We start from the raw sequence: 17,600 nt of genomic DNA, 5'->3' as shown, positions 1-17,600 counted from the left end.
CTCCATTACACTGATATCACAGTAGTGTAACTATCAGGATGTTTTCAGATAGATTCCTGACAAGTTATTTTGCTGATTATTCCTGGATCAGATTTAGATTTGCTCAGTGATGAAAATGTGAATTCAAAAGTATTCAAATGAACATTCAGAATGGCTATAAACACGGATGGTGGGTGGAGGAAGATCTGAATACGCTCTTGCTTCATCCCATTTATCCTGCAGTGCTGGTTTCTCTCTTTGAAGTGCTGGTATGGGGGAAGAAACTGCATTACCCAAATACCATTTACATAATCAGTTTTTTCCACATTTGAAGACAACATTTCTCCATGTGGTACTTTAATTTGCTCTTTGTAATCACATACCTGTGACAATAAACATAAAATATATGTTAATTTCTTCCATTTTCTACTTTTTCTTTTTTTAAAAAAAGGTTACCTCTACAATGAAAGTACTACTTTCATAGACCTGACGCTCTGTACACTGAAACTCATTATTTTGCATCTCCTCCCTGTCCTTGAGAGGGAAGAAATCTGTAACTATGATTTACATTTCTGAAGCTTCAGTCAAGTACAGACAGCTAGATAAATATAAATCACCCATCTATGATGGACTTGATGACCCTTGCATGTCCCTTACAACTCAGGATATTCTGTGATTCTGCACTTCTATTATTCTAAATTCTAGGGACCGTGTCACACGAAATTATATGCATGTTCATTTAGATTTTTGTTACAACTGAAAACAGATGATCTATGTATATACAAATCATATCTACAAAGTAAACCTGAAGTTAATGCTCTCGTGCTTCTGATTAGACTAGTGGCAGAGGTTTGTGTTGCAAATCTGCGTATGTCACTCCATATATGCAGTAATCTGTTTTTTTGTTACCACCACTGTCAAACATCACATGAAGGTAGTTGAACAAATGTTCCAGTGTTTTCACACTGTACAAGCAATTGGATATAATTCTTGCATTCACCAAGATCATACTAGAAATATTTATTCATGTCATTTTTTATGGTGTTGATGTTCTAGATGAATCTCATGAGGAAAACCTTTACTTCAACAATGATGAAGTAGAAATGCCTTTATGAATTCACCTATAGCCCAGCTATCTCCACCAGCAGTGAGAACTCATCAGTTCTGGTAATGCTTACAGAGAGACAGAGAAGACAGTTCCTGAAACGCCTGTTCTTCTTGCAGTGTAATGTATGTATTTAGGCTGCATATCTGCTATTTAAGTTTTCCTCTGATTCAGCAAAAAGTACCCAATCCCTAGGCCCAGATAATAATTCAAGTACCTCTAAGGACAAAACATGCTCCTCCTTTTCTCGTTGCATTGATGGCATAGAAATTCATTATAAACATTCTGTGACCTAAAAAATGCATGGATTGTAGCTGTCATCTGAATACCCAGCTGCACAGACCAGCCTTTCTGTTCCACAGTTTATACATCTTTCAATTGTTAAAACTATACAGCAGATGAGAAATCATACTCTTGATAGACCTTGTCCAAATCAAAATGTTCAGACTTCTTTCTTATCTGCATTACTTAATTTCAGACCATACCGTGAACACAGCTGATGCAAATGCAAAGGCAAGATAAGTTGGAAGATCTGTCAAAGTCTCCTTTTGATCAGGCAAACAGCAGCAGCACAGGTTGGGCAACAACACTGCCGGTCCCTCAATCCTTTCTCAGCTCCAGCAGCACTACACAGTTGTTCCTTCCTCTTGGTTTTTCACAGCCCTTCATACTTTGGAATTGGTTATATTCAACATCATGTGTGTTCTACCAAATCACTGCCTGGCAGCGATGCCCAGGCTCCACAGCATTGCCTTCATTCACTTCAAAGTGATCTTGGTAACTTTTATGCTCTCTACAGAACTGCAGTGAAAAAAGGAGTTACTGAAACACTGCTGTAAGAAGTGGTGGAATTAATTTCACAAGGACTCTCCCTGGAAAAGTCTGAGAGATACCCATTCCTAACGGCTGTTACTGCACAGATATGATCCGAAGAGCTATTTTCGGTCCCTCCACCAAAATCACAGCAGCTGTTACAAGTAGCTGAAATGATTCTCCCAAGATTATCAGCATAGACAAAACGGCAGTTTTTAGCCAGCAAAGCTGCATCTTTCACAGAAATATACGAAAGATGCTAGATAAAGCAGCTCATTATTCTACACTGGCTCAAAAAAAGTACCCTATCTCAAGGGAGGATGAAGATATCTTATTAAACTGTATTTTCTGCAAGTGGTAAATCCATTCTTTCTCTCACCAAAACATCAGTGAGAAGCTGAGACACTAAGTACAGAGTTCTTGGCTTCAGAAAGCAAGGTTCTCATATGCTCCTTACTGTTCTTTAAAGGACTGAAAAAAAAATTAAAATTGCAATGTAGCATAGCATATTTGGTCAAACAGCATCTCTTGGAAATTCGGTGTAATCGCAGCCTAACAACTATTACTGTTGATATATGTAATAACTTGTCATATTTCTATTCAATCCAAAAGAAATTTTTTGAAAGCTTCAACACAGTTCTGAATGAAGTTGGTAACAGTTGGTATCTACATCACATCTGAAATGTAAATGAGTCATTTTTGTCTTCTGAGGGACTAGGATAGAAGGGAGTGCTCTTCAGTCCTGCTGTTAAAAATAACTTCCCCCTTTTCATACACAATATCCCCTTTAATGATCCGTACAAGGTATTACTTACATGATGACCTATTAAACAAATAGGGACATGATGCACTCTGCATGCTTCAAAATTCAAGGAAAGGTAGATATCTAAAACAAAAATAAGCACGTACAACACAAGAGCAGGTACTGTATTACATCTAAAAATACCACACTAAGATTCAGGAAATTCAAAAAAGAGGAAAAAAAAAAAAAAAAAGACAACATAGAGGTGTGGAATGCAGCATAGAAAGGCTTCAAAATGCCATTCCTGCTCAGAAAGGGTTCAGCTCCAGACAAAAATTTCCTCAGCTTCAGACACTTCTGACTGCTGGGGCTGTTACAGCAGGTCCCTCAGCTGTTCTCCCTTCCCTGAGAGGAAGCTGAGCAGCCATCACCTCCTGAGGGCAAAGAGGATAGATCATATGTCACCTTTGCCTGTCTCCATGTAAATACATCTTTTGATAATCATGATAAAATGCTTACCCGGGTACAATGGATTAATGATTGCTACACATTCACTCCCAGCTGAGCTCTTCTCCGGCAGTTTGACACCATTAGAATTATGTAAATGTCAAAGCGGGCAACAGTAATACATCACAGAGAATTTTTAACTGTAGTAATCTAATTACAATCTTTGTAGTGCTGTTACCTCACTGCAAGAGGTTTGAATCCTTACAAAGAAGCACTCATGAACAACCCACTAGGAGGCTTCACTGCAGCTGTTAAGCAGTTTTCTGGACTGAAGGAGGAACAAAGTCTATTCTGGGGAGATGCCACTCTGGATACATAGGCGGAAAGAATCCCGATCCCACACCATTCTTGCTCCATTTCTGGGGTCCTGCAGACTGAGATGTGTAGAAATAGGCAGTCATTTCAGCTATAATGATGCCTATGCTACAAAATGCAATACAGTGCAACAGTGAAGTAGAATTCACTAACTCAAGTACCAGAGGCTGCATCACTGCGCTAAGCACAATACTACAATGGGATTTACTGTGCTGACAAGGTCTGCCATCACTGATCCCCAGAGCTCCTGGACCAGGCAGAGCAGCTAACCATAACAGTCACAGACAGCAAGGTGCGGAAAAAGCACTCACAAATCAGTGGTGCTGGTCTTAAATTTGCCTAAATATTTCTGATATGCACTATCCAACAAGTTTTCATTTAAGCTTGTGATACAGTAATTTGAAAGTCAGAAGGAATCGCCTGACACCTTTAGAAGCAAAAAAACACATTTAAACACATCTTGTATAGATATGTCATGCCATACTGCTTTTCCTGCCCTCAAGAGTCCTGTCCAAAATGATTTGATACAAAACGCACATCAGAGATATTTAAACCATATCAAAGCAGAACTTATGGCTGTGCTTCTTTGAAGATCCACCTGTTAGAGCAGGCATGGGTAATTAATTTTTATTTTTTTTCCTAAAAGTTGTTAATCTACTGGCAAGCAGTGGAATACCACAACACCGTAGGGTGAGAACTGCTGGGAAATTCCTGTAGCACTGATGCTTGAATTGACAAAACTGCAGCAAAACTTAGGCTGAGAAGCCTAAAAAGTCAGGGATAGAGAGTGCCCAGGAGAATGAGAGAACCTTGACCATGGGATTTCTGCATAGGATGAGTTAAAAAGGAATTGCGGAAGAAGAAATTGTTAGGGATGTGGGATAATTTCAGAAATTCCATTGAACAGAGGTGGCTGGGTATAGAAGTTGAGGTGTGTTGAAGGAGTGAGAGATCATAGATTTCATGGAACTAGATCAGGAACCCAGTGGCAGAGGATGTTACTAGATCACAAGGCCTTTGAATTCCACAGTGCAACTCTGCCTGCTCAGGAACCAGCACTACTGTGGCTTCTCACCCCACCACAGCAGCAAGTCAGTCTCATGCACTGCTTTGATTTAGAGGCAGGACAGGATGAACAGGACTGTCACCTCCACAAAAGGGTTTTCCTAGTGCCGACTCTTCCCTAACTCTTGGCATCAGTTGTGAATAATTTATAGCCCTAAAGATTAAAATCCCATGAAATCGGTTCAACACAAAAGATAACCCAGTATCTCTGGTCAGAAAAACTGTAACAAAAGGAAAAACTAGTTAAAGAATTCAAAAACTGGATCCCCTAGTAGTAACTTACTTTACAGTTTACTTAACAATAAGAAGAAACCTAACAAAGCAGTATTTTTAAAAGAATAGACACTGCCATGACTCTTTACTGTGAAGTTGCAATGTAGGCAATAACTTCTTTTGGAAGATCTCAAGGTTAAGGAGCTATTAAAAGAAATGAGAGGAAATATTTTGCTTTAAAAAAAAAAAAAATTCTAAAACTGTTATAAGCTTTTTCACGTTACATGAGTTCATCAACTGACCTTGCCTAAAAAGAATGACTTCCTCATATATATTCTGCATTAAAATTAATATATTCAAAACTTGCACTCTCCTTCTTGCTAGATTTATTTTTTCCTCCAAACACTTGAGGAGTCATAATATTATTATCAGTGTACCAAATGTTAAATTATATATAAAAATATGTAAGATACACTTCAGTATGTAAAGCCTGATATATATATATATATATATATATATATACACACACAAAGTAATTTCCCTAGTTGCAAGAAACCTTACTATAGCAGCATGACAATGAGCCAGCAGCCTGGAATGTACAATACCGATGACCTTCCATACTTCAAAATTATTCTGCAGAAAGTGAGCTTTTTAGACCTCCGGGATTATTTGTTCACACTTGTTCACCATCTCATTTCTACTCACTGCCACTAATAACACAAATAACAAGTGCTGAAAGTCTACTTCTTGCTCAAGCAAAAGGCTTGCTGTTACTCATCTAATCAACTGAGTATTTTATTTACCATCAGGTTACACTAACTTATCCTTAAACACTGACTGTATTTCTTTCATGGTTTTAATTCAATTCCTCTTTATTTCTTCACCTTTTTCTTCAGTGCATCTCTTTCAAAACTGCAGTCCAGGAACTAACAGCAAATTCAACCTTTCTCCGGTGTCATGGAGCTTAGACCAAGGATGCCAAATGGCAGCTATCTGTCCATGGGCAAAGGCTTCTTCTCATGGAAACAACAGACGCAGCAGTAGTGGGCTTGTGTGCTGACTTCAGTCCTCTAGCACTATAACAGAGACTGTAGCCATCTCAAATAAAGGGATACACCTGGTACTTCCACTTTCATAAGATAGGTTAAAACAAACAGCAGAATACAATTGCAAAGATACTGAAAACTGAAGCCTAACATTTCACTGAAAAAAAAAAAAAATCTTTTTTCTTTTATATATCCCTATCATAGATGGATGGTTGGCATGGTAAATAAAGAATACAAACCTTATAACACTACAAGAAATGAAATCATTTTGTTCTGCAATCTATGCTTCCTACTACTAAACTAATAACTAAGTACAAAAACAATATGCAATTTGTGGATCTGGAAAGATTTTCCATTTCTAGCAGACTTCGGTGGCTACTACATATCTTCATATGTACTTTCCTCCCCTTGTCAAAACTTTGTAATTTGGTAGACCTGGCTGTTTGTCCTGCTGGACATGACGAAGTCACTGAATCATATCTGATTCCACACACTGAGTAACTCAGGCTCCTACTAGAAAGGTGAAAAAAAAACAACACAGTATTCACAAGCATCTAAGAAAAACTGCAATCTCATCTACATGAAGGAGATTTAAAATACCCAATTATATTTGTTTATATATGTATGAAAGTAATGTGTGCAGGAGTTTTCGCTAAATAATGTATACAATCAAAATGAGTAATAAGAGCTTTTTTCAAAACAACACAAAAAAACACACAGAAATGAATGTATGGTCAAGGGGAATTTGACAGACCTATAACTGAGCCCCTGGAAATTTGAACTTGCAATTCTACAGTTGCCACTAATGATACCTAAAAATATTGGTATATACATAAACTCATCCATATTGAAGGAGACAAAACACATTGTTATGAAAACTACAAGGTGATGAAAAATGATGAAGTACTAAAGAAAGGCAACCCTCATTAATAAATGGGAGAGATGACAAGTACGATGCTAAATACAAGAAAGATGCAAAAATAAGCAAATTCATAAAAGGAAGTGCAGAAAAAATGACTACAGAGGAATTGCAACATAAGCAAAGCAAGGTTAAAAACCTCAATGCACGCTTATTTTGCAAATATGCAGCAGATAAATAACCAGTAGATTACAGAAAATCTGAAATTGAGTTACTATAAAAAGGGAGAAATGGAGAAAGCACCATTGAAGAAAAAGAGCAGATTACAAAATGCAAATTACTTTGCAATAGCATGGGGGAACATGAGACATTTAGTCCTAAGTCATCATCCCAACTGCAATTAACTATGATTCTTGTAAAAAAAAAAAAAAGTTATTTTCAAATCATTCAAATGTTATTTATAAAAGAACATTTAAGAAGATATTCACGTCTGCCCATTTTAGTAAGAATAACGTTTAGGAAGTAAAGCATATAAAATAGCACATTGAAAACAAGACATATAAAATTAATTACAAATGGAGATATATAGGTATATACACACATATACATACACATTTATATACAAAACATAGAACAAAATGGATGCACAAGAAGCAAATAAGAAAAATGCAATTTGGACTGCAACACTATGAATATATAGTCAAGTTTGAAACTGGTCAAATTAACCCATTCAATGTACCTCACACCAGGAAGCACTCAAGGCCAGGCTGGATGGGATTTTAAGCAACCTGGTCCAGTGGGATGTGTCCCTGCCCAATACAAGGAGGTTGGAACAACATGGTCATCCCCAAATCAGTAAATTAACACAAATAACTTCTTGAAAGCAAACCTAAGTCTTCTAGTTCTCAAAAAATTTACCATTTCTCTATAATTGATATAATTAAAATTTTAGCTAGATTGTAACTCACTAAAAATAAATATAAGTATAATCAAAATAATAAAATAGTATTTTATGAAAATACATACTTGTGTAGTTAAGATTTTATAAATGTTATTCATACAGATATGTAACATACACAGATATAGATGAACTTGAGATGTAAACATACATCTCCTACAACTCATGTTGAGTCAGCCTTACTGAAACAGAAGTTTGGTTTTTTTCCTAATCTCTCCTGCTCTTATAAAATTCAACCAATTGTTTAGAGGGTTTAACCACCCTGATGAATCAAATGTAAATGCTACCAGAAAGTTTAAGATTTCTTCTGCAAAAACCTTTCTGACATCAATAAGAATTAAGTGTTAAAGCCACAAAATTACTTCAGCTTTAAGATCAAATTCTTAAGCAAAGAGCTCAGTCCTAAAGACTCAAGCAGTGTCATGCCAAAAAAAATCCAATCCTGATGTCAGACAAACTGCAAAATTTCTTAGTAGAAAACAATTTCAATTACAGGAAAAGGCTTATATGGCTATCCTAAAGGATGCTTAGCTAAGAAATTGTGGGTAACGTCTTTAAAGGTTCTCAGATAGTTCCATCATACAAGTATTTGTTAATTACTATGTACTATAGAATTAAAATGTTTATTTTCTAATGTCAAATCAATTACTAGGCATATAAGAACTCTTATAAATGTCTTGAATTATTAATTTCTATTTGTAATGTGTTTGTTGTTTTTTTTCCCCCATCAGCAACATCAGAACAATATGATGATATTTGAAATTCCAATTACTTATTTTCAGAATTCTAAGAATCATTAACAGATTTATTGATAAGCATAATCTCCCATCATGGAGGGGAAAGCGTGCCACAACCAGTTTTGCATATTTATCCGAGACATAAGTTTTTATTGTACTTCTTTGGAGCTACATTAATTTTTCCCTTAACAAAATTGATCCACATGACTTGCACAGCAAATATCACAACGCATACAAACTATGTAATAATCTTGACAAAATCTGCCATCAGTTCAGCCTTCATGCTTAATTTTATGATTTGTGATGGAAAAATCACTACAGGAAATGAAGTAAAGAAAAATAAACTAGCAGAAAGCTAAGGATTTCAAAAGGTTCTTATAGAGGTGTAGGAGACATTCAGCCTCTTCATGTTCGTATTACATCAAACCTTAATCATATGATCTAAAATAATTTCCTGATTGGAATTATGGCTAAGTTGTTATACCCTGATATATACATATTTTTTAAGACTACTGGTTCCTTCACCAGAAGGATATAAAACATTTAAACAAACAAACAACAACAACAACAAAAAAGCCATAAACTTAGAAAATCTCTCTCTTTACTTTACTCTTAAATAAGGGCAGCATTCCACTATAAAACCAATTCATTACTTCAGCTGTTGCTATTCTGCCTGGAAAGCCCTAGTGGCATTATCTGTAGATGTATCATCTGTAGATGGCAGTCACATCACTCTCAGCGTTCTTCTGTTCTCCTCCTCCTCTACAGCTGCCAAATTTCCCTCACAAAATGGGCTCTCTCCATTCTCCTGATGATCTAACTTGCCGCATTTGCTCCAACTTCAGTTTATCCCTTTGAATGTAGATGACCAGAAATGTGCATAGTGACCAAGGCACCAGTGAAACCTCACCTGATCTGGATCCATTGTCATTATAACTGATTCTGCTACCCCAGTGATGCAGTGACCATTTCATGCACCTCCTCTTCATTATGCTTTTCCTGCTCATTTTCTACTGACGGTCTCTTGGCCCACAGCTGAATTTTCTGCTGTTAGTTCCCAAATGCAGGCCCACCTAGTACTTCGTATTATTAAATTTAATCTAGTTGCTATTACTTCAGTTTTCAAGGTCATGCTGTTCTTGCCCTATAACATCCCTCTTTTGCAGTACTAGGACTCTTAACTGTACCATCAACAATCTTCATTATAGCAGAGACATTCTGTTGCCCCATAACTGGTAGAAAGCACTAATAAATGCAATTATTCCTTGGAGAGCTACCCAAGAAATTGAACCAGCAATCTTCCTCAGGCCTGATACTCTCTGAAGTCACCCCAGCTGCCATCTCCCTTTGTCTGTATTTACAATTACTTTAATAACTCCCATCTCCTCCAGTTTTGCTTCTTCTCCATTTGGCACCACAACAAATGTTTTACTTTAAATAATAATAATAAAAAAGCTTTTCCTATTTAAAATAAATCAATTTTCTTTCCCTGAACAACTATCAGAACACATTGCCATCACATACCAAAGGTTAACAGTGGTACATTAGCTGTGCTAACAGGGTCTTCAAAGGCTCTACACACTATTTTGTTATATTAATCTACTACATTACTGATTTTAATGACAAGCTGGCAGGTCTCTAGGAGCTCAGCTTTTTCCTGTCTTACATACAGATATAGTTACACCTGAATTCGATAAACACATTAAAATTTCTTTATATTTAGCCTGCAACTTTGTATGCCTTAAAGAAAATAATAATAAGATAAAAATCATCTATTCCTCTCCTTCACCTAACATGATCACAAAAAAAAATGGCTTGTACTTGTGGATTCTGGGTTTCTTCCTTTTCTCCCACACCTGCTCCTGGAGCACAGTATCAGCTGCAATCTAGTTCTTCATCCTTTGAACCAAGCCACCTGGTAAAGGTCTTGGTGATCATCCACATTGCAAGGTACCATACCATGCCTCCTTCAAGATTCAGTTCCTTGCTTAGGATATTCATTCCTAGTAGTCTGATTCTCCTTGAACTTGAAAAAAAAAAAAAAAAAAAAAAAAAAAGATAAGTCTCCTCCATACTCCAGATCCTGAGATTTCTGCATTGTTCACAATAACTCATCCATTTTTTCCTGTGCTACAGGAATTTCCCTGGCATCCATCCTGATCTCCTTCTCAATCATCTAACTGTTTTGGCACCACTTAACTGCACATCTTAATAGTAATTTACATCAGGGTTAACTTCAGACAATGCAGGTCCCAAGCAAGATGTGGAAATGAGACCCTGGACAATTCTGTACAAAATTCATTATTTTCCGTGAACCCATCCAGCAGCTGTCTTCCAAGAGCTCAGACCACCCACATGCTCCTCTCCAGTTCCACATCTTTGACTTTGCTCACCTCCAAACACAACTCAAAGTTCCCTCAGAAATGCAGAACCCATATTGCCTCAGGCGCCCCCAGACAAACTGCAGCCCCTCAGCTTAATAAAGAAGCTAATTACCACAACTGTCCACAGAAGATTCAGCATAGTAGGCCTCTATCCCTCAGCACACAACAGATTTATATGCTCAGATGCCAAGAAAGTATGAAAGAAAATGAGAATAATAGATACTGAAAATTTGGCCTAGACTTCATACATGAGTGTTGCTCCAAGGCTGGAATCCAACCACCCTACAACAACTCCCGCTGCATAACAACATTCCATAACAGTAATTCCTGTGAGTAGAGGATGAGGACATTGGACAGTCCAGCCTAGAGAAGAGCAGATAGACGCAGCCTCATAGCTGCTTAAGTAGGGGAAATAAAGAAGTGTGCCAGACTCTGCTCCCAGTCACCAATACCAGGATGTGTGGGAATGGTGCAAATCTGAGCTAGGGAGCATCAGGCTGGAAATTAGGAAGAATTTTGTAATTGTGATGGGGGGGGGGTCAAACACTGGAACAGGCTTCCTAGAGAGGTGGCAGGTGCCCCATGTCTGTTTAAGAGACCTTTGGACAATGTCCTTATTAATATGCTTTAACTTTTGCTAAGCCCTGACATGGTCAGGCCATTGAACTAAATGATCTCTGTAGGTCCCTTCCAATTGAACTAACTGTTCTATTCATTAAAACAAAGAAGTTCTTTAGATTCAGCTCAAAAACTAGCATTAGAATAAAATAGCCAAACATATTCTAAACACAGGGCTACATGAATAATTTCTCTTTTGTAAATCAGAAGTGTCAAATCCCGCTTAAAGTAATTTGAAGTAATTTCTGTGCTGTAACTGAATATAGACAAGGAGGATCACATCTGGTGCCTGAGCTGTGCAAATGCATTTATAACTAGAGTTGAATACCAAAATCCAGCAATGATAGAATTCATTAGACCAGTATAATGTTGTATAATTACTCTCTTTTTTCTTTTTTTAAATCATCCACTGTGTGCCTGAAGATCTCTTCTTACCCCTTGATATATTTACACACATCCTGTATAAAAGCCCGAGGAAGTATTAGATGTGTCAAAGGATGACATGGAAAGGAAAGGCAACTATTGTACAATAACTGTACCATCAGGGAATCAAAAGGAAACAAAACTAAACTCATCCCCTGGCATAAACTTTACAGATGGATACTGGACTTACATTTGTTAGAAAGCTGAACCTTCCTGTCAGTAAGGAAAAGTCCTAATATGACAAAATCACCTTCCTCCACCAAGCACTGCTTCCTCAGCTTGCCCGTTAAGTGTTTTCAGCTTTCCACCCAACACATCACCCACTGATTTTGGCACAGATCCTTCTAAACATCTCCTCACGAAAGCCAGCCCCATGCACTATCACTCACACCTCAGATTTGGAAAGACCCACCAGCAGACAACTGCTATCTCTCAGGCACTACATGACTTCCTTTGCTTTTTTCCTGTCCATCATAGGGAGGCGCCTTGTGCCTCCTGCCAGACCTCTCATACAGACATCCTCTCATCTCAAACAGTCCAGTCTTCCTCCCTTGTAAGTCAGTCTCACACATATAGGTCCTATTAGAACATCCCAGTTCCCTGAGCCACCAGGGCAATGCGAGAGAACTGCCACATTTCTGTAGTGACAGTTTGTCAGATAAGAGCATTTTTCCATGGAGAGATTTCCACATAGGTGGTGCTCTCCATCTCCTTTCCAATGCACCTAGCTTGTCTTCACCATCCATAAAGAGGAGGGGAGCTTGGACTAACTGAGGAGTTAAGCTATCTGGAAAGATTAATAATGCAAACAATACTGCAGTTTGTCTCCTCTGGTGGATGGGTTTGATGATGCCCAGGAAGCTGAATGCCAGCTCCAGCCTTTGGCTAAGGCTCAGCAGGCAATTACAGGGCCAGCAGAGGGCTTGCAGACGGGCCCAAGGGATAAAGCAAGAGCCTGCAGCCGCATGCACCCCATTCTCAACACAGCCAGATCCACACACCCAATAATGGCTTTCTCTCTAAAGCTGTAGCTGTGGATGAACAAGAGATGAGGAAATGCAGACAGATAAAAGCAGTCTGCAGGGACAACAATAGCAAGCTGAAACCAATTATGATTTGCACTTATTTCATACCAGCCCACAGGACTAACACAAAAAACACCGTCACTGACCAGCCCGCTTCATTTTCAATTCTCCATTTTTCATGGAAGTTATTTGAGCTATGTGCCTGCAGGCACAGAGGGAGCTGCTCCACATTAAATATATATTGAATTCATAACAAAAATACTCTCTCTGAAGTGGTGCTTTTATTGTAAACAAAAGCTGCAAAAGTTCACACCTGAGGTTCCTCCAACAACAGAGAAAATTAGCATTTAGCACATAAAAACAGCCAAAAGGAATATAAAAATCATCAAGTCACAACCTAAAGGATGCACTGATGTCTTTCTAAGGGAAACGTTTTGTACGCAAGTGAAAGAAAAACACATTCTTTCTATAAACTACGGTATGCAGTAAATTTACCTTTCAACTGCTTACCGGTACAATTAAGAAATTCCATTTTTTTTCTACAAGCTCAGGATTTGGAAGATACAAAGGATGTGTTGGAAAGACTATTTTTAAACCCTGCTAGATGAACTTAGCTTGTAGTTTGAAAAAAATAAAAAAATGAAAGCACTTAAGTGAATGAACTGTTGTTTAATTTAGCATTTTGATCATTTCCCAATTAGTTATTGTGACAAGGATATATCTGAAACAGAATTAAATTAAGTTTGATATCAATTTGTTTTCTCTCACAAGAAGCATAGAGTAACAAGAAAAAGACCCTAATGAACAAAGCAAAAAGTGTTTTAATTTCACAAAATGTAAACCTTAAAGAAAGAATCTGTCAGTCACCTTTGAGGAAGAATTATTTCAGATTTGCTTTCACGTATAATTACAGGGGAGAACAACTATTATTGACCCACGTATTCTTGATGCAGAGCAATCAAAACACCAACACTATAGGACTGCACAGCAGTACTACTGGTTGACTCCCTCCCCACCCCCCCCATCAAACCTGGGATTAATTTACTCTGTACGATGTCAAACTCCCAGAAAGATTTCCATATTTCTGTAGTCAGTCTTAACTGACAGCAGATAAAAACATACCTACAGCCATCACCAAAACAGCACCCCAAGGAAAAAAAATGTATTCTGAGGCAGCAACTTCTCAAAGTGGTTAAGGGCTGCTGTACCCCAGTCCTTCTCCTGCCAGATGATGAACATGCAAGCATGTTCCAGCTAAGCCAGATATGGGCAGTGGGGTCAGTGCTATTTGGAAGAGCCCTGTCCACCAGGTGAGACTGCTGCTTGCTTTCAAATATCCTGTTCCCAAAAACCTCTTGCATGCCAACCAAGGAGCAGATCAAAGCATCTGACTCCTTGTGCCCTGGCAAGCTGCTCAAGGACCATGTCTTTCCCAAGAGCTCTTCAGCCCCTCCTGCTGAGGATGGCTGACCCAGTCACCATGATGTTACAGAAATGCCTACAGTTCCCTAAGAAAGAAGCACAGTAGAACAAACCACCTTAGCAGACTAAAGAAAAAAACAGGACTGCAATAGCAGAATCCATTTTAGATATCTTTCACGCCACATGCTATTAAAAATGGTTATTTGAAAGGTGTGATAAGATCAAACTCCACAGAAATTGAAATGAAAAGATAATATGGCCAAGTACATATCTATATCTAAGCTTGAAAGCTTGAAATACTCTAGTATGACATCTCACAGCTGGCAATAAATAAATGATTCAGCAAAGTTAAGATCAAGTGAAATACCTACCCTTGATATCACAAAGATACAGGGACACCCATGGTGAAATGGGCATCTAGAAAAAAATAGTATTACACATTCTGGTTTGTTTCTTATCACTTGCAAGTGTGGCCTGGTTTGATAGTTCCAAATACTTGTTGAGAAAAAAAAAAAAAAAGGAAGGAAGGAAGGAGGGAGGGAAGGAAGGAGGGAGGGAAGGAGGGAGGAACAGGAAAGCAGATTGATGGATAATTGATCTCTGAAACTTCCAAGAAAATAACAATACAGAAGTCAGTCACAGTGATGACGGCTCCAAAACTAATATTATCAACACACATCAGCAATTTAAATCATTTGAATCAAAGATGTTATAGGAACTAGTTGCATACTTAAAGTTCAATATTTGCATAAGTCTTTGCACATTCCAAATAGAAAATCAGAGAAATTGATTCAAGATAAAGACCCAGAAGGCAGCGCAGATAGAGTATTGCAATTTAAATCTTATACTGAACTTGCACTCAACTCAGAATTTTCAGGGGACACATTTGTATATTTAAAGGTTTTCTCCATCCTATAAGGAGATTTGCAGTATTTTCTACATCAACAGTATTTCCATGTTGAGAGAGTGCAGGAAAGGAAAAGGATATAGCAAAACATCAAAGAATCTATCAGGTACAGCTTTGGATATCACATACCTTTTATTAATATTTCAAAAATGCTGCAATTAAGAGGCAACTACACTTTGCTTTGTCTTCTTTACAGTTATTTTTTTGAAGGAAAAGGTAATTCCCTGTTTCTGTAATTAGGTATTTCCTTAGATATGTGAGGAAGTTATCAATCATTTTTCCTCAAACGTTGCTACAAAACATCTTGAAGACCACTGAACAGAAAGCTCTCACACTTTAAGCTGAAGATAGCACCAGCAGATTTGAACAAAACTTGCACTTCCAACATGCCAATCGGTCACTGGGATCAAACGCTCACTACAGAAGGAAGAAGGGGACTGGAATCAAATGTTCGTTTTCCAAAGAAGCATAAAATATCAAAGCAAGACCCTTAAAGTACATACATCTTGCTTATGAAGTAGGCGCAGGAAATCTTAGCACAGAAACACTTGGTCACAAAAGCTTTTCATGAAATGTCCCACAGAAGTTAATGTTGACACTTTTGCAGGGTACGGCTCTTGGAAATCCAGTATTGTAGAATTAATAACAATCTTACCTGGTCCCAAGGACAGATGATTCCTCCAAAACACATAAAGAGATATCCCATGGCAACAAGACATACCCAGACCACCAGCGAAAATATACGGAGCAGCTTCTTAAAGACAGACTCTAAGCAGACAAGGATAAATATAGCAAAAAAAATTGCTAGAGCCGTTGGAACAGTTATTAAAAATGCCACGTGGTCTTCAATTTCCTGGAAACAAAGGAAAATGAAAAGGAAGTTAAAAACTGATGTACTTAAAGGTCAGACAAGAATAATATACTCTTAACTGATGGTGCACTGATATTTCAGAAAGACATGGGAATATGAATCAAATGTCAAGCAATAGGAATCAAAACAGGATTTCCGTCAATGTAGGAAGCTGTAATTTGGATTAACTTCATAAATAACCATTAACCACCCTAATAGTTCTTTTGTTAAATTGAGATATATATTAGTTGAAGTAGATTGAAAAAACTAACTCACACAGCAGTAATGTGGTAGGCGTGAAGGAATAAGTGAATTAAAAGGCAAGGCAAATCCAATCTGCAGAAAGCAGTACAAGCTTTTCTGCTCCTGAATTCACAAGATCTCTGCAGCCAGTATGGTTCATGGGTTAAATTGAAGAATGCAGCTGCCTAAACACCTCCCAAATGGACTATGCCATGCCCAAGTCCATTAGAGTATAATTTTTTTTGACAGAGATATTTATCAGGTACTATCTATCTTGCTTCCGTTTGAAGCATTCAGCTGGATGGATGGGTTACAGATTACATGCACCATCTTTTTCCTAGCAAGTGCTTACTTTGAAATGTGCAGGTAAAATGCAGAGTAGTGGCTGGAACATACCTCAAAAAGAAATTCAGAATAAAACTAAATTTATTTACAGAACCTATATAAAAGTTACTACACTAACATGTTTAAATCATCTAGCGATAGAAGCATTAAAAAAGTATTTATTACTGTATTTGTTCAAAAGTATCCCTGATTGAAGTACATCAGCACTATATCAAAGGTGCTGTTCATTCAGGCGGGCAGCTGTTAGTTCTAGCAGCAATTTTTCCACAAAAAAAGGACTGCAAAAGCAGGCCCCAAATGCTACCGCTGCAGCAGTATAATAACCTCCACAAGTCACACTGTATGCAGGAATGCTTTACCTCCATTTCTCCCATTGGCGAAATCATGGGGACAATCTGAAAGCACCTATTTGATCATTTTTCAACACTGACACAATTATTTTCCTCCAGTTGTATGATGGCTCTCTTAGTGTCTGATACTTTTCACCCACTCATAGCTCTTCAGCTTACATACTTAACATTTTATCATGTGAGGGTCTTTTCCTTTCTTACTTATACAAAACTTTCAACAGATAGTGCAAAAATAAAAGTAAAAACAAATAGAAATGTGTTTCAGCATTTGTTTATTTCTTTTTCCTCATAAAAGACAAACTACACAACCCCGTATCTATAAGAGACACGTGATGTAGCATTCATTCACGTTCTTCCCCTACTGTTCGTGACCTTATTGCTCATGCTCCGCACACTTCTATGCTTGTCAACTGCTTCCAGCATGCTCACCTGCTGCCACGAGCATGCTCACACCTCTGGCCAGCACCACACCAAGCAGGAGCCACGAGCTCAGGCATACACATAACCAAACCTCGAACAGCAGACTCTGGACTTTGACAGGACAGGAGCTGATCGACTTTCTGCCAAGCTCATTAGCTGATACACCATATGGCTCACGCCATTAGCTGTCAGCCATATGGCTCCTAGAGCAGAGTGGCAAACTCCCTGGCTGCTGGAAACCAGTAGAAACACAGCTATGAGAGCCTCCCTCTGA

The 17,600-nt window shown here is 38.0% G+C and overlaps 1 protein-coding gene across 2 annotated transcripts in view; it reads right to left on the bottom strand.

Annotated features, from left to right (window-relative positions):
* The window catches only part of ADCY2 (adenylate cyclase 2), a 199,416-nt gene that overhangs the window by 166,836 nt on the left and 14,980 nt on the right, over window positions 1-17,600 (bottom strand). For both annotated transcript variants that reach the window (XM_072328899.1, XM_072328900.1), the window contains exon 2: window positions 15,774-15,971. In XM_072328899.1, coding sequence (XP_072185000.1) covers window positions 15,774-15,971 — 198 coding nt within the window. The remainder of the gene's footprint in view (window positions 1-15,773; window positions 15,972-17,600) is intronic.

Source organism: Excalfactoria chinensis, chromosome 2 (genome assembly GCF_039878825.1).
Source record: "Excalfactoria chinensis isolate bCotChi1 chromosome 2, bCotChi1.hap2, whole genome shotgun sequence".
NCBI lineage: Eukaryota > Metazoa > Chordata > Aves > Galliformes > Phasianidae > Excalfactoria > Excalfactoria chinensis.
The sequence above is the reverse complement of the archived record's forward strand: the minus strand, read 5'-3'. Positions and strand labels throughout refer to the sequence as shown.